This window comes from Bombina bombina, chromosome 6, assembly GCF_027579735.1.
Source record: "Bombina bombina isolate aBomBom1 chromosome 6, aBomBom1.pri, whole genome shotgun sequence".
NCBI classification, from domain to species: domain Eukaryota; kingdom Metazoa; phylum Chordata; class Amphibia; order Anura; family Bombinatoridae; genus Bombina; species Bombina bombina.
The window spans coordinates 213978758-214003940 of record NC_069504.1 but is presented as its reverse complement, the minus strand read 5'-3'; the positions used below and the strand labels follow the sequence as shown (position 1 = coordinate 214003940).

General features: G+C 36.5%; 1 protein-coding gene across 1 annotated transcript in view; it reads left to right on the top strand.

Moving 5' to 3' along the window:
• ADAMTS20 (ADAM metallopeptidase with thrombospondin type 1 motif 20) overlaps positions 1-25183 on the top strand; it is a 578468-nt gene that overhangs the window by 330552 nt on the left and 222733 nt on the right. The window contains 10 exon segments of the mRNA XM_053719202.1: positions 1398-1608; positions 15997-16062; positions 16064-16114; positions 16117-16165; positions 17620-17801; positions 19393-19512; positions 20668-20772; positions 21978-22076; positions 22078-22143; positions 22229-22524. Of these exon segments, the coding sequence (XP_053575177.1) occupies positions 1398-1608; positions 15997-16062; positions 16064-16114; positions 16117-16165; positions 17620-17801; positions 19393-19512; positions 20668-20772; positions 21978-22076; positions 22078-22143; positions 22229-22524 (1245 nt within the window).

Here is a 25183-nt window from a genome sequence, read left to right as displayed (position 1 = left end):
CAGAATATTCCTACCTTAATTACGATTGGCTGATAGAATCCTTTATGCCTTTATGACATCATGGGGATTCACGAAGGCTCTGAATAGACCCTTGACAAACTGGGAAAAGCTTTGGCAGCTTCCTATTAAGACTCCTAAGCTCATTTCATTTCATTATGATCTCCTACAGCTGTCCACAAACAGAGACAGATCTTGGCAGTTGAGAGCATGGGAAGGTGATCTATCTAGACCTATTTCAGACAAAGACCTAAGTACAGCTATGACACTAACTAAAAAGATGGTACATTGTGCAAATACGTTAGAGGCATACATGAAATTATTCCTAAAATGGTACTATACTCCCTTGAGACTGTCACAGATGTTCCCCACAACGTCTCCTCTGTGCTGGAGAGATTGTATGCTAAGAGGTTCAGATATACATATTTGGTGGATTGCCCGAAACTTACTCCCTCTGGAACCAGGTACAAACCCTTTGCGCTAACCTTGGGCTTTCTATCCCACTCGCTCCTTCCATTGCCCTCCTACATATCTTCCCGAAGAAGGTCCCAACTCACGTATCTAAACTGGTCATCTTTGTCCTAGCGGCCACGAAATTGGCGATTGCAAGGGCCTGGAAACAAACCCAACCCCCAGATATTACAACAGTTACATCCATAATGCAGACATACGCTAAAATGGAACAAAGCTTTTATTCTAATATGGATAAGGAGGAGCTTTATTGGCGAATCTGGGAGCCTTGGTTTACTTATCAAGGAGATCACAGTTAAATTTCTAGCAACAGTAAAGTCTCTGATCCCTCATTATTATACCTAAACTCTCACACCAAATTAGAGATATGCTAATTGGCTGATGTCACTTGCTTCCCTACACTCCCTACTAACAAACTGATTGCTCACCCTTCCCCTCTTTTATCATACTTCCTAATCTCTGTTTCCCCTTTCTTCCCTCCCTTCTTTCCGTGGAGGGCTGCCCCCGCCTGGGGATGCACACTGAGAATACTGATTAGGGTGTACAGACAGATATTCCTAAACTGACTTTCTGAAGTTTTTAGAAAACTGAGTTACTTGATAATACTGAAATATTATTTTACCCCTGTGTTTACAGTCTGTTCACACTATTTAAAATTGTGGTTTATAATCTTATTCATGATAATTAAAAATGAGGTTTATGCAGTTGAAAAAAAAAAAAAAAAAAAAGAGGATGATGTGGTCAAAATACTCATTTGCCTAATAATTCTGCACTCCCTGTATATATACTATGTATATATATATATATATATATATATATAATATATATATATATATATATATATATATATATATATATATATTCTTAGTAATAAATAAGGTTAAATAACATTTTATATTTTAGCTCCATGTAACCGTTTTTATTTGTAGGTGGCATGTAACCGGCAAAAGTGACTGCACATCACAGTGTGGGCCAGGATATCGAACACTAGATATACGCTGTATAAAATATTCATCTGGAAAAGGACTTAGTACCCCCATGGATGATAAGTTATGTGGAAACCAAGCGAAACCTTCACATAGAGAACCTTGCCATGGAGACTGTCACTTATCGAGCTGGCATTATACAGAATGGTCACAGGTAATGCATAAAATCACTTTTCTTTTTTTTTTAAATAAAAGCATAGATAGCCAGTTCAACTGTGAAAATAGAAAACAATTTAAAATGCTACCTTAATGCATTGAAATTAAATGTATCACTCTTTATACACAATCCACAAAAAGAAGAAAATATAAAGCATGTTGTATAAAATGTGTTAAACATTTATATTACTCTATTTACATTATTTTGTGTGTGTGTTTGTATGTGTATGTGTGTGTGTTTGTGTGTGTGTATGTATGTGTGTGTGTATGTGCATGTGTGTGTGTTTATGTGTGTGTGTGTGTATGTTCATGTGTGTGTGTTTGTGTGTGTGTATATGAGAAAAACTAAATTGCATCACACTTAATATTCAAATCCAAATTTTCATGCACTTGTTACTAAATAAGAACACATGGTTTACTATAATAGTCCTTGAATGTAATTTCTGCTTGATTTTGCCATGAGTGTATCAGATCCTAACAGATATTTAAATATTTACCAATCTGATGCATGGATAACATCTACATCTGCTCTCTAGTTATTAAATAAATATCGACCACTTGATAAATGCTCTACACCCACACATCAATTGTTGATATAGATGGACATACTTTCTGCTCATACTCAGACTAGAAAAAAAAGATGGTGCAGCCCATACCAACAAAAGTGACAGTCCCTTTTGAAAATGCATCATCAGCAACATGTAAATGTAAACTTGAGCAACGAATTTGTACAATATATCTCCAATTGCAAATCGATATTGATATCAATAATAATGTATACTTATCAGGAAATAATGTTAAAACATTATTTTAATAAAAATAAAAAAACACCAGACTATTCAGTTTCAAAAACACACATATATGGGGGCCGATTTATTAAAGTGCGGACGGACATGATACAATGTAGCCCTTTTCCTTTAAGGGGACATTAAACACTTTGAGATGGTAATATAAAAGCATAAATTGTATATGTATATATATATATATATACATATATATATATGTACTTTGCAATATACTTTTGTTACTTATTTTTCTTCTTTTCCTGGAATTTCATTTTGACAATTGTGTGTGTTTTCCAGTTTCTGTTATTCCACAGAGTAATTGCCTAATTGCCTACACACTCTTGAGACTTATTTATAATTGTCTGGTGAAATGTTTGTGCAATGATAACTGCACACAACGTATGCTGTCGTCCTGCAGTGATGTCCAGCAGACATGATTCGCTACAGCAAATCATGTCTGCTCAACATTTGATAAATGGAGCCCTAAAAAAACTTTACACTTCTTTTGTCAATATTAAACAATTAATTAAAGTTGAAAAAAATCCATCTACATGCTATTCTCAAACTAGCTACGGGTGGTGTGCTAATTGTAGCGAGCAAGCAATATGGGGTATTTCCCGGCTATTTGTGCACAATTCAAATAGTGTGCATATTACAAGTTGAAAGCAAACATTGTCGTTTGAGCACAATCAAATTTAATGCACTTCGGATTAGTGCGACAGTTTTAGTTAACTGTTATGCAAGACAAAAATGTTGCATGAAACACATCAAAAATACATTTAACAGTAAAGTTACAATCATATTAACACTGTCTGATATTTTTTTTATTTTTAAAAATGCATTAAAAAGTTATAAGGGCTCAAAGATATTAGACTCTAACCAAAAAAAGGAGGGTTGAAGCAGCAAGCATATATATAAAACATAACATTTATTGGCAAAATGTTAAAATGTCCATGGAGGGACGCATGTACAAGAACGAGAATAGACAGTATACACGTTTCGGCTGGTTGCCATACTCACAACTGCTGAAAAATGTAACTCACTTACTGATTTAAAAAGGGTGTACTCAATACCCATTGGATAAAAGTTAACCATGCCTTTCAGTGCCGTAACTAAACGTAACTAAACGTACCTGCAACACAAGGTGTCTAGATGCTATTATAACATTGAATAGGTAAGTAGCATTACACAATAGTTTAAACTCTCAACTGCAATAGATTTAAGATAGGCTACAATGATAGCTGTCCAAATAGTCAAATGTCAAGTAAAACATCACAAGAAAAGTATACTCATATCAGAGATGCAATCTGGATATGAACAATACATGATATGGCACATAATAAATAATAAAATTAATGTCATTTATACACTTCATATTAAATATAAAGCATGGTATATTGCGTGTTATGGGTCAACAGATACAGTGGGGCAAAAAAGCATTTAGTCAGCCACTTATTGTGCAAGTTCTCCCACTTAAGAAGAGGAGAGACGCCTGCAATTTTCACCATAGGTATACCTCAACTATGAGAGACAAAATGTGGAAACAAATCCAGACAATCACATTGTCTGATTTGGAAAGAATTTATTTGCAAATTATGGTGGAAAAAAAGTATTTGATCACCTACAAACAAGCAAGATTTCTGGCTCTCACAGACCTGTATCTTCTTCTTTAAGAGGCTCCTCTGTCCTCCACTCATTACCTGTATTAATGGAACCTGTTTTAACTTGTTATCAGTATAAAAGACACCTATCCACAACCTCAAACAGTCACACTCCAAACTCCACTATGGTGAAGACCAAAGAGCTGCAGAAGGACACCAGAAACAAAATTGTAGACCTGCACCAGGCTGGGAAGACTGAATCTGCAATAGGCAAGCAGCTTGGTGTGAAGAAATCAACTGTAGGAGCAATTATTAGAAAATGGAAGACATACAAGACCACTGATAATCTCCCTCGATCTGGGACTCCACGCAAGATCTCACCCCGTGGGGTCAAAATGATTACAAGAATGGTGATCAAACATCCCAGAACCACACGGGGGGACCTAGTGAATGACCTGCAGAGAGCTGGGACCAACGTAATAAAGGTTACCATCAGTAACACACTACGCCACCAGGGACTCAGATCCTGCAGTGCCAGACGTGTCCCCTGCTTAAGCCAGTACATGTGCGGGCCCGTATGAAGTGTGCTAGAGAGCATTTGTATGATCCAGAAGCGGATTTGGTAGAAACACAACTTGTCGTGTTTGGAGGAGAGAGAACACCATACCTACTGTGAAGCATGGGGGTGGCAACATCATGCTTTGGGGCTGTTTCTCTGCAAAGTGAACAGGATGACTGATCCATGTTCATGAAAGAATGAATGGGGCCATGTATCGTGAGATTTTGAGTGCAAACCTCCTTCCATCAGCAAGGGCATTGAAGATGAAACGTGGCTGGGTCTTTCAGGGTGACAATGATCCCAAACACACTGCCCAGGCAGCGAAGGAGCGGCTTCGTAAGAAGCATTTCAAGGTCCTGGAGTGGCCTAGCCAGTCTCCAGATCTCAACCCCATAGAAAACCTTTGGAGGGAGTTGAAAGTCCATGTTGCCCAGCAACAGCCCCAAAACATCACTGCTCTAGAGGAGATCTGCATGCAGGAATGGACCAACATACCAGCAACAGTGTGTGACAACCTTGTGAAGACTTACAGAAAATGTTTGACCTCTGTCATTGCCAACAAAGGATATATAACAAGGTATTGAGATGAACTTTTGATATTGACCAAATACTTATTTTCAACCATAATTTGCAAATAAATTCTTTCCAAATCAGACAATGTGATTGTCTGGATTTGTTTCCACATTTTGTCTCTCATAGTTGAGGTATACCTATGATGAAAATTACAGGCCTCTCCCATCTTCTTAAGTGGGAGAACTTGCACAATTGGTGGCTGACTAAATACTTTTTTGCCCCACTGTATTAGGTCTTAGGTGTAAGAAAAAAGGACTGCAAAGGGCTTTAACATATAAATACATAAATACACAGAGATACATACATCTTATGTTTCTCAATTTTAGGGGCTATATAAATAAATTTAAATGTCAATTAAAGGAACATTCCGGTCAAAATTTTAATGCACAAAGATGAATTACATCTTTACCTAGAAACATATTTGCAATATGCATGTATTGTCAAAAATGCTTCCTGTAAAAGTTAACATTGTTTTAGTGTTAATATTTTTCTGTGCATGTGAATCACAACTAGATATTCTCAGTGTAGCAGCATTCTAAATACTGTAGCTGCTCAGAGCGCACGTTGGGCTTGTATCCTGTAAGCAATTAACAAATTGAGTCATTACCATATGGTACAAGCACGTTTGGCTCTCTGAGAAAGTGCTGTGTTTAAAATGCTGGTGCACAGTGCATACTTAAATACACTTTTGAACCAGCTATAGCTTTTATTAGAAGCATTTTTGCTAATACATGTATATTACATAAAAACTTCTATTCAAAACTGAAATGCATTCCTGTGGATTCCAATTTTGTCTGGAATATCCCTTTAATACTGAGAGTTCCCTTTCTAAAACTGCTCTCTTATAAAAAAGCAAAATCACAATAATATTCCAACGATATTTATTTTAGTTTATGATGATGAAATATTGAAAAACAGTCCTACACACCATAGAAATAAACCATACATATTGTTGTGCTATGAATCATCATTGTTATAATGCAAATGGCAAGCTTTATACAGTATCTCTAAATCTTTAGGTATGAGTACCGAGCGCTAAAGTTTTTAAAAAAGCCTTAAGCTTACTAACAGATTAGCCTCCTAGCAGGCTAAATAGTAGATATCAGAATATGGGGCGATAGTAAGCGCTAAATAGCTTAAAAGGCTGGAAACTAAATTCTAGCGAAATTGTTTTTATTCCATATACATTCAAATTAAAATCACAGATAAAATGTAGGAGCACAATGTTCGTATAAAAATACAATAAAATTCTGTTCATGGATCCATGAAATATTCCAGGAGTTGTGTAACTGGCTATTTTAGTTATACAAGACCTTGGATGTAACTCACCCCAAAGTTCATATGTATGTTTGGGATGGATGTGTAAGTCGGTTGCCTGACTGTGAGGTCAGATAATGCATACAATTGGACAAATTTCAGCAAATGGAAACAACGTGTGGGCTGTGGTTCAAATCGAAAAAATGTGATGTGTAACAATAAACAATAAGTTAATTTTCAATGGGACAATAAAAATCTCAGCACATAATGGTGTAAAAACATTCGTTCAAACTTCAGTACAAAATTCACAAAATAATGCAATCAAAGGTGTGTGAGATCCGTTACCGGACCAAGTGAAGGAGGGGCTGTGAGAAAACGTGACGTTGATGCAAAAGTAGGTGTCTCACCCCACAAGAATGTGAATCCACACTAGCGCTAGTGAAAAAATACAAAAAGAAATCTAAAAAATATATAGTTCAATATAGATCGATCTTGATATCTTCCAAATTTTGTGTAGGTGTAACCATATGTTCTGGTGGTGTAAAAATCGCCACCAAAATGTTACTTTTAGATAAATGTTAAATCCAGTGTGAAAAAACAACGATATGTGAAAAAATGGGAGACAGATGAAAAAATGTGAGACAGATGAAAAAAATATGTGTATCCTCAAAAATAGATGAATAATCCCTTAAAGATTAGAACAAAAATATATCCACAATCCAAAAGTATATAATTAAGTATAAAATTAGGTAAAAAAGGTAAAAATCTTGATGGGCAAGGATTATGGTGGACAGAAATTCTATATGGGTGCTCTTAAATATAGAGCCGCTTCAGCACCCTAGGTGCCAGATCCGGAGGTGGTGGTTACCAACTGTTGAGTGATATTGTTAGTGTCTATGATGGAAGTCCATGTATATATAAAAATTATTGTTCATAAAATCAATATCACAAAAATATAAAAAATATAAAAAGTGAAAAAACCTGAAAGAGAAAAAAAAGGAAACAATAGTGCAACACTGTATATAAAGGACAATATTGGTATTAGAATCAAGCTCACCAGTATGTCTGTCAACGCGTTTCGGCCACGATTTGGCCTTTCTCAAAACTATACTGAATTTGTGTGGACTGGGAGCTTATAAAGCCTAAATGTGGGATTGTTTGTGGGCGGTTTTGGCGCCAAAAACTGAGAGGGAATTCCCCTTCCTGTTTGCCTCAAAGCATCTCTGGGAAATGTGCAAGTGTTAACTTAGTCTAATTTTCATCATAGTTTCCTATCTTCTTATATCAGTTTGATTATATGATATAGTGCAAATTCTCATTTGTATTTTGCAAGTCTTTCATTTCCCGGATCTATAATATACGTTATACCATTAGGACTCTGAGTTAACCTTCTATCGTATTATAAAGTATAAATCTTTATCCAGTGTATTGCATCTTAAAGTGTGTACCTTTTTTCGGAATAAGGAATGAGGGAGCTAGTTTTTGGATTTCAATCGCTTATTTTGTTTTTGTTGGAAGAGAGTAAACATATCCGAACCGGATGTGACGGCTCCCGTGTTGCTATCTGGTATATGTAGTTCTATCATGAGCTTCCGGTTTGTTGTTCTGTTGCTGCTACTACTATGTGTGGCTTACGGTAGTTGTAAATAATGAATAGATCAACTTTCTTATGGGGGGATGTAGTGGCTGACACTTGGATTTCGATAACAAAGTTCATTATTGTGAAAAGGGAGGGGATTTTTCGGAACCGGAAGTGTCGGCTCCCATATTGCTATCTGGTATATATCGTCTAACATATATTTCCAGTTTTACCTATTGCTCCATTGGTATTACTTCCTTGTGCTGTTCATAAATATTATAAGTAGTGAGTGAATATACTCTCCTATGTCAACATAAAAAATCAATTGGTATATTTATATTCATAATTGGATATCTTCTTATGTTTGTGTGTTAATTCGTAAGTGAGAGAATCTTTCTGATAATTCGGATGTGCCTATATGGTTCCTTCACTATGTGTGGGCTCGTTGTTGACTTGGTTATATCAATGTCACTAGTCCGGAATCAAGAGGACCCGTTCAGTATACCCCTTATGCAAGGGCAATAGCTTTTATGCTGTTTTATTGTTTTCTCCAATAAAGTCATTTTTGATTTAACGCCTGGAGGTCTCGCTGGTCTTTCTACAATTACGTCTATCTACCCTTTCCAGTTTGAGCCTTGGCGTATACCGGAGCAGCAGTGGTTGGATTGGTGTTTGGTGAAGTGACGTCTTTACGCAAAGCAGGGAAGACTGCATCAGGAAGACAACGTGTGCTACGGTCGGTAGCGAGAAACACGCTAACGCTGAAACTCACCCGGCATTTGCATTGAAGAGGTTAGTGCACAGGAGGCCGGCGGAGATGGGATCCTCAGTACAGCTGGGAAAGACCGATGATTACTCCGCAACCGCACAGTGGGGCCACGATCACGGCACAACCTGAACGCTGCCGGGTGAGTCACTTTACATATTCTTCCATTTATTCTCAACATTAAAAAGCCTGGAGCTGCAAAGGGAGACGCTTTTGTGTATTAATTTTTTGAATTAATGTCTACGTAGTTGTGTTTAGGTCTATAATATGTCCAGTTTGGGTCTCTGCGTACAACATTAGTCAAATGGTAGTTTCGACAGCTACGTTTCTAGTGGATAAAGTCTCTATTGACTTTATTGAGATGTACCTTAGATTTTACTTTATGGCTTGTTGCATTAATTAATGGTCATGGTGTATGTGATCAGTCCGATCTTGAGACCACTCAACGATCATGATATATGTCCGGGTATGATCCCAACTATAAGTGTGTATATTAGCTTCTATAATTTGTACTTAGCAAGGGGCTGATACTGTGTTCAGGATGGATGATTCTCATATTCAAGATGATTCTTTTAGGTATACTTGAACTGTTATGACTGGAACGTGTGTGTGAAACATATATGAACCTACACGTACATACATCAACAAATAGGTCCTTATGTTTATAAAATTTCCATCTATGGGGAATAATTTGGATATATTCTCTAAATGTATCATCATGATTGGTATTATTTTATTTCATTTCATGTTATTTCATAATCCCATTTTTGGATTATGAGCTATATGTATGGATCTGTTATCATTCGGGTGGTCAAAGCCACACTAGCTTTCGCTGCTAAATCTCTAGATGGAAAGGCTATCTGGCTTTTAGTCCTTGGTGACTCATTTGAGGGATACTTTTAGTTTAGAAGATGGACCTACTGTCTGAATTAGTTGCAGTTAATCTTAGATGGGAACTCTCTGTTGTTTGGATCTACCTAAGGATCCTGGTTAGTGCAGAGTAAGAAGATGGGCAAGGTCTTCCTTGTGATTGAGACCTTTGGGGAAAAGGCAATCCAGCATAAATATCCATTTGGATTCGTTATATAACAGTTTCTGTTCGTGGTTCCCTCCCCGCCAGTTTTTTCTGACTTTTTGTAATCCAAAGAAGCAAAAATCCTTCATATTCCCCTTGTGTATAGTCGCAAAATGTTTATATAGTGGGGTATCGATTCTTCCTTTTTCTATACAGAGGATGTGCTCCCTCATCCTATCCTTAAGGGCTCTTGATGTTTGCCCTATGTATTGAAGACCACAGGAGCAAGAGATTAGATATATGACGTTCTTGTCGCTGCATCTGATTAGGTCTCTGATCTTGTATTTCTCATTTCTATGATGTGAAGAAAACGTCTCAGTTTTTTGCCCATTCTTACATGCCTTACAGCTCGGGCATGGGAAGAATCCTCTGATGTTTTTGCCAAGATGGTCAGTGGTGGAGTTGGTGTTCCCTTTTCTTGGTATACTGGGTGCTATCATACATTTTAGATTTTTCGTTTTTCTGTAGATAAATTTGGGGTTGGGAACTAGCTTCTCCCCAATTATGTCATCTTCTTTTAGTATCGCCCAATGTTTCCTGATGATATTTTCTAGAATATATCTATTCTCGCAAAACTCGGTTATCATCGGTATGTCAATCACATTATCATTCCACATTATTCCCGGTTTTGTTTTATAACCTAAAAGGTTCTTCCTGTCGACCTTGCTGACTTCCTTGATCTTTTCATCTAGGGTGTCTTTGTTGTATCCTCTCTTGAGGAATCGTTGTTTCAATATTTGTGACTGCTTGGTCAATTGTTCTGTGGTAGAGCAATTTTTCTTTACCCTTAGGAATTGCCCTTTAGGTATGTTGGACTTCCAGGTGGGTGATGACAGCTCTTATTATGGACATAATTGTTGCAATCAACCTCCTTGAAGAAGGTTGATGTCTCAATCAGTCCATCTTTAATTTCTATTCTTAAGTCCAGGAAGTCTAATCTTTCTTGACTATATTGATATGTAAACTTCAGGTTCATCTCATTTAGGTTCATTACTTTTAAAGTGTGTAGCAAGTCTTCCGATGTTCCACTCCAGATCAAAAAGATGTCATCTATGTATCTGGAGTATAGAACCAGGTCCGCGCCAGCTGGACATGAGTCCCAGAAGATGTTCTCCCATTGTCCCATATACAGGTTCACGTAGCTTGGTGCGAACCTGGTCCCCATAGCTGTTCCACACTTTTGCTTGTAAAATTTGTTGTTGTTGCAGAAGTAGTTGTGATTCAATATAAAATCAATGCTGTCCAAAACAAATTTCCTTTGTTCTTCTGGTATGTCCTGGTCTTTCATTAGAAAAGTGTTGACTGCCTTGAATCCCAAGTCATGTGGGATGCTCGTGTAAAGTGACGTCACGTCACATGTGGCCATTATTTAATTCTTCTTCCAGGTGATGTCATTCAGTAGTGTCAGAATTTGGGTTGAGTCTCTCAGGTATGATGGTAATGCAATAACATGTTTCTGTAAGATTTTGTCAACATATTCTGATAGATTACATGTTAAAGACCCTATCCCAGATATAATCGGCCTACCCGGCAGATTTTCTAGGGATTTGTGGACTTTCAGTAGTTGGTAAAAGACCGAGTTCTTGGATGTGTTATTCTTATATAGTCATATTCCTTCTCACTTAGTACACCTTGGGTTTTTGCTTCTCCAATAGGGCAATCCAGCTCCCTTTTGAATCTTATTACTGGGTCACCTGCAGAGTTTATGGTAGGTTTTTATTATCGCCTAAAATCTCATACACTCATCCTCATACTTCGTCTTGTCCATGATGACTATTCCGCCACCCTTGTCGGCCAGTTTGATTATCAGGTCGTTGTTCTTCTCTAGACGTTTGATCGTCTCCAATTGCGGTCTTTGTGAGATTATGTTTTTATTTTATTACATTTCGATAATTTGAGTCGCTAATATCTTTGCAGACATTCATTTCGAATGTTTCTATACAGCTCCCCTTACTCATTATAGGATAGAAGGTTGATTTTGCTTTGAGATCAGTGTGTGTAAATCTGTCATTTGTTCCACATCCACCAATGGGCAAAAAACTGAGACGTTTTCTTCACATCATAGAAATGAGAAATACAGAGATCAGAGACCTAATCAGATGCAGCGACAAGAACGTCATAAATCTAATCTCTTGGCTCCTGTGGTCTTCAATACATAGGGCAAACACAAGAGCCCTTAAGGATAGGATGAGGGAGCACATCCTCTGTATAGAAAAAGGAAGAATCGATACCCCACTATATAAACATTTTGCGACTATACACAAGGGGAATATGAAGGATTTTTGCTTCTTTGGATTACAAAAAAGTCAGAAAAAACTGGCGGGGAGGGGAACCACGAACAGAAACTGTTATATAACGAATCCAAATGATATTTAATGCTGGATTGCCTTTTCCCCCAAAGGTCTCAATCACAAGGAAGACCTTGCCATCTTCTTACTCTGCACTAACCAGGATCCTTAGGTAGATCCAAACCAACAGAGAGTTTCCCATCTAAGATTAACTGCAACTAATTCAGACAGGGTAGGTCCATCTTCTAAACTTAAGTAATCCCTCAAATGAGTCACCAAGGGACTAAAAGCCAGATAGCCTTTCCATCTAGAGATTTAGCAGCGAAAGCTAGTGTGGCCTTTGACCACCCGAATGATAACAGATCCATACATATAGCTCATAATCCAAAAATGGGGATTATGAAATAACATGAAATGAAAATAAAATAATACCAATCATGATGATACATTTAGAGATATATCCGAAATTATTCCCATAGATGGAAATTTTATAAACACAAGGACCTATTTGTTGATGTATGTACGTGTAGGTTCATATATGTTTCACCACACCACGTTCCAGTCATAACAGTTCAAGTATACCTAAAAGAATCATCTTGAATATGAGAATCATCCATCCTGAACACAGTTATCAGGCCCCTTGCTAAGTACAAATTATAGAAGCTAATATACACACTTATAGTTGGGATCATACCCGGACATATATCATGATCGTTGAGTGGTCTCAAGATCGGACTGATCACATACACCATGACCATTAATTAATGCAACAAGCCATAAAGTAAAATCTAAGGTACATCTCAATAAAGTCAATAGAGACTTTATCCACTAGAAGCGTAGCTGTCGAAACTACCATGTTGACTAATGTTGTACACAAGAGACCCAAACTGGACATATTATAGACCTAAACACAACTACGTAGACATTAATTCAAAAAATTAATACACAAAAGCGTCTCCCTTTGCAGCTCCAGGCTTTTTAATGTTGAGAATAAATGGAAGAATATGTAAAGTGACTCACCCGGCAGCGTTCAGGTTGTGCCGTGATTGTGGCCCCACTGTGCGGTTTGCGGAGTAATCATCCGGTCTTTCACAGCTGTACCTGAGGATCCCATCTCCGCCGGCCTCCTGTGCACTAACCTCTTCAATGCAATGCCGGGTGAGTTTCAGCGTTAGCGTGTTTCTCGCTACCGACCGTAGCACACGTTGTCTTCCTGATGCAGTCTTCCCTGCTTTGCGTAAAGACGTCACTTCACCAAACACCAATCCAACCACGCTGCTCCGGTATACGCCAAGGCTCAAACTGGAAAGGGTAGATAGACGTAATTGTTAGAAGACCAGCGAGACCTCCAGGCTTATAAATCAAAAATGACTTTATTGGAGAAAACCAATAAACAGCATAAAAGCTATTGCCCTTGCATAAGGGGTATAGCTGAACGGGGTCCTCTTGATTCCGGACTTAGTGACATTGATATAACCAAGTCGAACAACGAGCCCACACATAGTGAAGGAACCATATAGGCACATCCGAATTATCAGAAAGATTCTCTCACTTACGAATTAACACACAAACATAAGAAGATATCCAATTATGAATATAAATATACCAATTGATTTTTTATGTTGACATAGGAGAGTATATTCACTCACTACTTAATAATATTTATGCTCAGCACAAGGAAGTAATACCAATGGAGCAATAGGTAAAAACCGGAAATATATGTTAAGACGATATATACCAGATAGCAATATGGGAAGCCGACACTTCCGGTTTCCGAAAAATCCCCTCCCTTTTCACAATAATGGAACTTTGTTATCGAAATCCAAGTGTCAGCCACTACATCCCCCCATAAGAAAGTTGATCTTATTCATTATTTTACAACTACCGAAGCCACACATAGTAGTAGCAGCAACAGAACAACCAAACCGGAAGCTCATGATAGAACTACATATACCAGATAGCAACACCGGGAGCCGTCACATCCGGTTCGGATATGTTTACTCTCTTTCAACAAAAACAAAATAAGCGATCGAAATCCAAAAACTAGCTCCCTCATTCCTTTTCCGAAAAAAGGTACACACTTTAAGATGCAATACACTGGATAAAGATTTATACTTTATAATACGATAGAAGGTTAACTCAGAGTCCTAATGGTATAACGTATATTATAGATCCGGGAAATTAAAGACTTGCAAAATAAAATGAGAATTTGGGCACTATATCATATAATCAAACTGATATAAGAAGATAGGGAAACTATATGAAAATTAGACTAAGTTAACACTTGCACATTTCCCAGAGATGCTTTGAGGCAAACAGGAAGGGGAATTCCCTCTCAGTTTTTGGCGCCAAAACCGCCCACAAACAATCCCACATTTAGGCTTTACACACAACTATACACACAAATTCAGTATAGTTTTGAGAAAGGCCAAATCGTGCCGAAACCGCGTTGACAGACATACTGGGTGAGCTTGATTCTAATACCAATATTGTCCTTTATATACAGTGTTGCACTATTGTTTCCTTTTTTTTCTCTTTCAGGTTTTTTCACTTTTTATATTTTTTATATTTTTGTGATATTGATTTTTATGAACAATAATTTTTATATATACATGGACTTCCATCATAGACACTAACAATATCACTCAACAGTTGGTAACCACCACCTCCGGATCTGGCACCTAGGGTTGCTGAAGCGGCTCTATATTTAAGAGCACCCATATAGAATTTCTGTCCACCATAATCCTTGCCCATCAAGATTTTACCTTTTTTACCTAATTTTATACTTAATTATATACTTTTGGATTGTGGATATATTTTTGTTCTAATCTTTAAGGGATTATTCATCTATTTTTGAGGATACACATATTTTTTTCATCTGTCTCACATTTTTTCATCTGTCTCCCATTTTTTCACATATCGTTGTTTTTTCACACTGGACTTAACAATTATCTAAAAAGTAACATTTTGGTGGCGATTTTTTTACACCACCAGAACATATGGTTACACCTACACAAAATTTGGAAGATATCAAGATTAATCTATATTGAACTATAGATTTTTTAGATTTCTTTTGTATTGTTTCACTAGTGCTAGTGTGGATTCACATTCATGTGGGGTCGAGACACCTACTTTTGCATCAACGTCACGTTTTCTCACAGCCCCTCCTTCACTTGGTCTGGTAACCGATCTCACACACCTTGATTGCATTATTTTGTGAATTCTGTACTGAAGTTTGAACGAATGTTTTTACAACCATTATGTGCAGAGATTTTTATTGTCCCATTGAAAATTAACTTATTGTTTATTGTTACACATCACATTGTTTCGATTTGAACCACAGCCTACACGTTGTTTCCATTTGCTGAAATTTGTCCAATTGTATGCATTATCTGACCTCACAGTCAGGCAACCGACTTACACATCCATCCCAAACATACATATGAACTTTGGGGTGAGTTACATCCAAGGTCTTGTATAACTAAAATAGCAGTTACACAACTCCTGGAATATTTCATGGATCCATGAACAGAATTTTATTGTATTTTTATACGAGACATTGTGCTCCTACATTTTATCTGTGATTTTAATTTGAATGTATATGGAATAAAAAAAAATGTTGCTAGAATTTAGTTTCCAGCCTTTTAAGCTATTTAGCGCTTACTATCGCCCCATATTCTAGTATCTCTAATCTACTTTGCAGGGAAAAAATATGCTGGCATGTGAAATCTTACACCCTGCTGACCTTATGAACACTGCAGTGTATTGAGCTGTAAAACTGACTAAAATTTTAAATTTTCCACAATGAAAACCATGCTATCACATCTAACTCAAACAGTAATGAACACATTCTCATCAGACGTGATATTATTCAGTTAATATGATTTCTTTTCTGTTTTGCAGTGCTCTCGAAGCTGTGGAAGAGGGTTACAGTCCAGAGAAGCTTACTGCATGAACAACTTTGGCCGTCCGAATGAGTGACCGAGAATGCAATGAACATCTCAAAATTGTTACTCAGAGCACTGCAGTGATCATTCATGTCCTGTCTGGTCCACAAATGAATGGAGTGAAAGTAAGCATCTAGAGGGAAGAAATTAAGAGACAGAAAGAGAGAGAAACAGAATTGCTTAATAGTCTAAACTACAAATCAAATAGAAATGACACATTTTAACACAAAGATCTGCTGGACCAATAATTACAAAACCTACTTTTTATGAAGCTAATGGGAAACATGTTTTTTTTTATTATTTTTATTATTATTATTATTATTATTATTATTATTATTATTATTATTATTATAATAATAATAATAATAAATCTGCTGGACCAATCATTACAAAACCTAATTTATATAAAAGATAATGGGAAACATGTTTTTATTATTATTATTTGTATTATTATTATTATTATTAATAATAATAATAAATCTGCTAGGACCAATCATTACAAAACCTACTTTATATAAAAGCTAATGGGAAACTTGTTTTTATTATTATTATTATTAATAATAAAGAAGCATGGGACTTATCTAAGCATAACATAATATCTTAACATTCCCTCCAGCAGGACAGGCTTGTGGATAAAAACAGCTATGGAAAAATCTGAAAATTGCATTCAAACTGCAAATTGAACATACTGATACAACCACACACTTTCTGCTAAGTAGTTCTTTATTTTGAGTAACAAACTGGAACACTAACACACAGTGATAAATATCACACAAAACCAAATAATACAAAAACTAGATATAGTGCAACACTGTGCACCTAACAAAAACAAGAAAACAAGTCAATACTCCCATGTGAAAATTGCTGGATAGAATGTATAGAAAAATGTAAAGAAAAAAGAGAAAACGTTCCATAGCATAATATTGACTTTGGATTGAGATCCCTCACTGAGGGATTCCAAAACAAATACTGTGTTGAAGACGCTGTATTAGTATTTTATGATTTGTCATGTTTACTTAATATGTACATGAATTTGAGGGCCAGTACCAATATTTCTAAATACACCTGGAAACACATTTATGACTTAAATTTCTTTTTGCTACTTTTTCCAAATGTTTTCACAGTTCCTTTGGCAATAGCCATTTACTTGAGTATACTATAATAAATAAAGGGAAATTGGACTCCAGTTTTAAGAAGCCGGCAAATGCAGCTTTAAAGTGCCCTTCATTAGACTGTTGCTTTTTTATCCTGTACATACCTCAGAATCCCCACGGACTTGTCTGACTGAGGTGATTGACAGCCCCTGCTCACACACGATTAGTTTATGCAACGATAAATGTGGACAGCATATTGCTACCCCACTAGCCACAATGCTGGGCAGACAGGGGCAGAGATATCCGTCCGGACCTTTGATAAATGATCCCATTGTGTTTTCTTTGTTCATTAGTAAATTATTCAGTTAAGATATAATTTGGTATAAAGAATTATTGTTGAGGAGGTAGCATACAGGGTTTAGGGCACACAGTCTATCTGAATTAAACCATAAACTTGTACTGTTTAAATCTTTGTCTAATAATAGCATTATAAAATTAACAGTGTCTGGTGACCTGTGGTAAAGGGCACAAAACGTCGGCATGTGTCATGCAGCTTAATGACGAACAACTGAAAGATAGTTATTGTGATCCAAACAGCAAACCTGAATCAGTTAAATCTTGTGAGCTTCCAGAATGCGCATCATGGCAAATGGGACCTTGGTGACCTGTGAGTATGAAGTCAAACCTAATTATGTACATTTCATTGCAGTCTTTCATTTGTTATCATGTTGAATTGATTAAAAGGGCATAAAAATGCTGTGCACAATTACAGAAGATTAGTAACTACTCACCATGTTATTGCATTTAATCCTGTTTCTGCAGCTCTTTCAAATCAGTTCTGTTTTAATAGCATAAAGGTTCCTGATACTGAAGCTTTGCCTCTTTTGTACTGAGGGCTGCCATCTTGGAGCTCAGGTATTCTCACCGCCTGTGACATAAACTGGGCATACTCACAGATTATAGTCTGTAGTTAATATTCTTTTGTAGTTGGGCTCAGCAGTTTAATAGCCCTTTAACTAAGGCTTAGATTATTTTGTTTCTGTGCATATCGGGGTTATCTTTTGCAAACATATTCTATAGTGACAGTATATAATCCAGCACCAAAATATTAATTACTTATTTGAGGCAATAAAAGCAACCAGATTCTTTACATCTTTAGGGTTACTTTAATAATGGTGACAGCCAAGTTAATATTAAGGATGATTATGTTATTAAGGATAAGGGTTTTGGTAAGAAATTTTCGTATAAAATCATTGTTCTATGTATGTAAGCATTGCAGTTCTAGATATTCTTTTACACACATTTTTCAACTCTGCATTCATTTACACACATCAGTTGCAATATAATAACACAACTAAACTCATTACTAAAAGTAATTAGTAGAAACACATCTTGCTGAGAATTGGTTTCTGTATTGCAACACAAGGGCAAAGGTAATTTGTTGTATGCACTCACAAAGTCTCATTATATATGTTGCTCATTAAAGGGACAACATACTCTAAAACGTTCTCACTTTTTAATGTGTTCACAATGATCCATGTTACCTGCCTGAAGTGTATTACATTGTTTACAAATATCTTAATTAACTTTTCATTTGTCATTTGAAATAGCTGATTTTCCTGTTGAAACCTTCACCTAGCATACAGTTTATACTGCAGTAATGGCTACAGAAAAACTATGTAAACAACTTGTGACTGTGGGGTGGGAGATAGCCCAGTATTTTTTAAAGGGTGTTCTGCACCAGCTTTAATTTAAAGTAACTTGTATCTGCTGCTCGTCTGAGTACACTATCCTTTTAATACCATCTCTGAATCTTTATAGTTATCCTTCATTCTTGTCACATCATTGCATTGATGAAGTATACTGTGGTTTTACATGATAATCCACATATTTCTTAACACAGTTCCTGCTTTATCTTACAACCAAATGTTCCAACATTCAGTTCTTGTAAAGTTCCTGCATTAAGTATATAGGAGGCACTGTTTCTCCTATGACCTTACAAAGAAATTAGTTTTAAACAAAAAATGCCATTTGAATTTAATCAGTGTTGATGTTTTTGTTAATTTATGTAAAATGGTCATTTTCAGTATTTTTGCTTAAAATCCTGCGCAATATGCACTTTCAACAAGCCAAACAGTTGTTTCTAACAATTGGCCAGATGAAAGAAATATAAACCTAGAAATTATTGTCTTTCTTTAATATTTTGTGAAGTATTTACAGTGTATCTTATAATTAGGGGAAATCTTCTTTATTTGTAGTGTACTTCTACATGTGGGCATGGATATCAGATGCGCACAATAAGATGCATCTCAGGGGCCTATGGGTCTTCATTGGATGAAGGAGAATGTAATGCTGCATCCCGTCCTACAGAAAGCCAGGTATTCTTTTAAATAAACTTTGTTTTTTAACTAAAATGAATATATGTAATTACACACTCGGCTATATCAACCACACAAAAACAAGGACAGGTGTATAAAATCAACCACATTGCCATTCAGTCTCCATGGAAAAATGCTTCACACAAGTTCCAAGTATATAATCTTTGTGTGGTGAACAACATATGGCATAAATAGTGTACATTCTTGGTTGCACTCATTGCTTAGTTCTAAACTGCTTCTGGAACAACACAAGCACAGAGCTGTTTGTTGGATGCATCATGCAATGGGTTAACATGACAGAACAGCTATAGACAAGCTTAAGATTACCATTACACAACTGAAGCATCAACTAGAAACATAAAATGGTAAATCACTTGTCACTAAGTGCCACAAAGCTACCTGTCTGACTGCCTAGTGCCAATTGTAAAGTTTGGTTTGAGGAGGGATAAAAGTCTAGGGGGTGCATTTATCAAGCAGCAGATGCTGCTTATTGTTGCGCGAACCTTCTGACTCGCCGGAAACAGGAGTTAAGAAGCAGCGGTCCTTAAGACCGCTGCTATTTAACTCATCCACCGCCTCTGAGGTGGCGGACTGCAATCATCCCGATCAGATACAATCCGGATGATTGACACCCCCTGCTAGCGGCTGATAGGCCGTGAATGTGGCAGGGGGCGGCATTGCGCAAACATTTCACCAGAAATGCTTGTGCAATGTTAAATGCAGACAGTGTATGCTGTTTCACTTGGGGAATGATAATTTGTAAAAAAGTTTGCTAAGAACTTGACCAGCCTGCACAAAACCCTGCCCTCACCCTCATCCAAACACCTTTAGTATGAATTATAAATGCCCACTGTGAGCCAGACCTAACTGCCCAAGCATTATCATTTGGCATTACTTATAATGCTGTGGTGAATTAGAAGCAGATTTTAACACAACCATCTAACAACAAGTACCATCTAACATCAAGTGGAAAACCTTCTCAGAAAAGTGAAGGCTGTTACAGCTATAAAGTAGGGACCAACTCCATAATAATGCTCATCATTTTGCAATGAGATGTTTGAACAGCAGGTGTCCAAATACTTTTTGGCATTGTTGTGTATTATCAGATAATTTTCAATGTTTTAGCTTTGAACAGTACGTTCTTATTTGTGATAGGATTGTGAAATGCCACCTTGTCAAAGGGGATTTGCCTGTGGTTTACAACATCATCTCCTTTTTGATCAAAGGTACACACAGTGGAGATATGGATCATGGACTCCTGTAGAGTAATTAAGATTACTGTCTTTTTATATCATTTTTTATTTGCCTTGGTTTACTTTTTAAACTTATATTGTATTAAATGCAATTATTTTTTTAGGGTTATAAGAGGCCCAATCATACAAAAACATGTTAACATTGTTAAAGTGCATTTAAAAACAAGGCAATTCTTTATCAGTTATGCTGCTTATCATTTGTTAATGGCTAAATTAATTAGGCTGAGTTTACTTTTGACTAGCAGTTATTACTGCTTTGTTATAGACAAAGATAAAATCAAAACTTCTGTGTCAGTACTTATGATTTTTTGTAAGAAGACAGAATCTAATTGCATGGTACAATCATTATTCCAGATCCTGTTGCAGAGTATGCATTGGAGAACAGAGTAAAAGTTTCGAGTTTAAGCAAACACGGAATCTTTGTATTTCCCTATGTTTTTCTGTTTGAATGGCAACATAAATATTATTTGTGCCGTTTACTTTATATATATATTTTGTCACCTAAAATACTTTGGATGCTTTATATGATTTTATTGGACTATTCTCTAATAAAAAATAATACTACCTCATGGCTATCAATTGTATATATCTGTTGTAATGACTTAAATTTAGAAAAGTTAGTTCATGAGATATTGTCATTAAAACCATACATTTCTTTTGGATAATCTTTAGTTAAAGTGAATGTAAATTTTGATGCTATAGTGCCCGGTTTTTAAAACTTTCGATTAAAAACAGGGGCACTTTAATTCATAAAAAATTTACATTTCACTCCTGTTGTGAAAAAATACTTACCTTTTAAAACTTCACAGCAGCTCCAGCTTCCTCCGGGTCTCACAAGCCATTTCTGATGTCAGAAATGATTGATAGGTCATCCTCCATTCACAAGCTTCCCCCCCCGGGGGAATCAGTGTCTGATTCAATGCTGTGATTGGAGGAAGCCGGATGCCTCATTTTAGACCCAGGAAGAGGCTTTGAAACGGGTGGAGGAAGCTGGAGCTGGTGTGAAGATTAAAAGGTAAGTTGTTTTTCACAACAGGAGTGAAATGTAAATTTTGATGAATTAAAGTGCCCCTGTTTTTAATCAAAGTTTGAAAAACCGGGCACTTTAGCATCAAAATATACATTCACTTTAAGGTTAAATTCTATAGCCCTTTCATATAGGTTTACATTTACTGTACAAAAGTTACTTTAACCTAAAAATCTATTTTTCAGTGTTCTGCTTCCTGTGGAAGAGGTAATCGTGCTCGCTATGTGAGCTGCAGAGATGCATATGGTGGTGTTGCAGATGAATCATATTGTGTTCATCTACCGACGGCCAGCTGAAGTTTCAACTTGCTTTACTTCTTGTGGAGAATGGCAATCAGGGGACTGGTCTCCTGTGAGTACAGTCAATGCATTTTAAGTAGCATAACTCAGATGACAAACAATATTAATGTATTCCTAATTATATTTCCTTTGACCAGTGTCCAGTAACTTGTGGAAGTGGAAAAGTAATGCGACAGGTAGTTTGTGTCAGTTACCATCAAAGGATTGAAGACAATAACTGTGATCCTGATAGCCGACCCATTAATGAGCAAGATTGTATTATGAGCTCCTGCAACCTGTTCAATCATTACCCTAATAATTATGATCATCCAATGAGAATCCCGCATCATGAAAATCCCCAAATTCACAGGGGGCATAATATACTTGACAACCAAAGAGACAAAGCTTCTGCCCAAGAAAAACAGTGGAGAACGGGTCCTTGGGGAGCATGTAAGTTAATATTCTCTTAATTTTCACATTGTCCATTTGTTTTGGTTTTTTGATAGTTATAGATAATAATAGGACATGACTAAAACAACATGCTAGATTTTCTGTAAAATAAGGATAGTATACTGTAGTTTTGTAAGTAAAATTAATGAAGATATTAGTGATAAAATCACTAGATTATAAATCATTCTCATTTATATTTAGTTATGATTTTGGCATCATTTATTGTAAAAGATGTAAAATCTATGTCATGTTGTTGAAAAAAAACTAAATTACATTAAAAAGTCTATTATAAATTGAATTACATCTGGTGTTTTAAAACGACATAATTAGATTTTATTGTATACCTAGCTGTGTGAAATCCAAGTGATATATGTTCCATTTAACCATTATGAGCTCAGTTATTTAGAAATAAAAGATTATACATATAAAATTGTTTTGTTAAACTTTAAAAGACAGTGATGTCACTTACCATGAAAGTCATCCCTGGGTAAATCAATGAAAAATGGGATATCTAAAATGTTGCACTCAGCAATATTGTACATAATGCACCATTTATATATTTTTAGGTTTCCTGTGGGACCTTGTACTTATTTCTATCTATTTTCTGAAGTACATAGAAGCAGACCCTGCCTTATTATTAAATATAAGCTGATATATGTGTATATGTGCACTGTGATGTGATGTAAATGATGAGATGTAATTAAACATTTTTCTTTCATAAGGTGGTGAGAGTCCACGAGCCATTACATGTGGGATTAAACCCCAGTTCACTAGGAGGAGGAAAAACATACCCAACACACCAAGATATTTTAATCCCTCCTACTTCCCCTGTTATACTTCAGTCTTATTGTTTTGCCTCCACAGGAGAAGGTGAAAATGTGAAGTGCTCTAGACTCTATGTAGAGAGGTGTTCTGACTAAGACCTATGTTAGACCCCTTATCTCCCCTCAAATAGCCTTGAATAGGAAAGAGTGTATGAAGATACTGAGGCAGTGAGAGTAAATCTTCTTCTGGGAGTTTGTCAGCTACCTGCCACCAGGTGTCCTCTGGGATTTATCCTGCAGCCTCTTCCTGTTGTCCTCTTCAGTGTATTACTCTTTCAGATCCTGGGTGACTGCCTACAGCACAGAATAGGCTCCTCTCCTGCACACAGGGTCTCCTTCAGCTGAGTAAGTATGGTGGAGTGGGTGCTGTCTGATAAGTATAGCTAGCACTCACATCAGTCACAGACTATAGTTAGGTACATTAACTATTTATAAACATAGTCAAGGACTTTTGAGGTTATTAAAGAACTTGTACACAGGGGCAGCACATTAGTGTGGGGACATTTGATACTGTAGTACGTGTTTGTTACATTACAAGCATTGTGCAATTTTTTTTAGAGAACAGTCTCTTCAAATGTTTCTGTGGGGAGGTTGTTTTTTCTATGCAGTTTATTCTCTTTGCACTTGCAGCTCTGGCGAGGAAAAAGTGTTTTGTTTTATTTTCACTTCATGCTTGGGTTAACTTTTGGGATTGTTTTGAAACACCCAGTCTCTACAGCATTTCTTAGAATGCTGGAACTCTAGTGCACTCAGGAGGGGGTAAGGCTGCCACTCGCACAACGAGAGGTTAATTTGGGGTAATATATTACTGTTGTTAACTTTTCATTCTTGGGCTGCATGGGGGAGATAATTTTCGGCTGAGATATTTTTCTAAAACAGTCTCATGTATGAATGTTTCTCTTCCTTTTTGTGCAATGTCTATGTACCCTTTGTGTCCCCTATTCATTATTCTACCACTTTGTTCACTTATTAACCCCTTTATTCAGGATTTCTTGTTTATTTCTGTGCACACACTTTTAGTTAGTCTGTGTTATTATTTCCGCTTCATAAAATGCTCAGGAAAGACTTTTGCATTACCTTGATGTAGGTAGTACTTTAAATTTTATTTACAAGCCACTAAGGACTTCAGACAATCTTCTGCTTTGTTTGCTCACTTTTTAGGTCTTCGTAAAGGTCAGAAAGCTATAGTGGTTGCTTTGGCTTCTTTGGTAAAACAGTTGATCTGTAAAGTTTACTTGGAGGTCGGGAATCCTTCTCTAAATTGTATTACAGCTCACTCTACTAGATTTATTTTCTACTTCTCGGGCTTTCAAATTTGAGGGTTCAGTGGAACAAATTTAAAAGGCAACAACTTGGTCTTCTTTACACACTTTTATTAAATTGTTATTGTTTTGATATTTTATGCCTCTTCTGAGGCTGCTTTTGGCAGGAAAGTTCTCCAGGCAGCAGTGTCTGGCTGGTCAATAATGTGCCCTGTCTAAATCTTTAATCCAACCCTTTATGTTTTTTTGTGGATATTAGATACTACATGTAATGGTTCCTGGACTTTCACCCACCTTATAAAAGAAAACAAAATGTATTTCTTACCTCATAAATTCATTTATTTCATGGTGATGAGTCCTTAAAACCTGCCCAAAATATTATTATTTTTTCAGTTGGCAGCACTTCTAGTTTGCACCTCATTTACCCTGCTTTGTTCTTTACTGCATTTCTGTTCTCTCCTTTCTTGGCTATACATTAGACTGAGATAATAACAGGAAAGTGAGGGGGATTAAAAGCTTTTGGCTATGTTGCGTATGTTTTGCCTTCTCCTAGTGGACTGTAAATTTAATCCACATG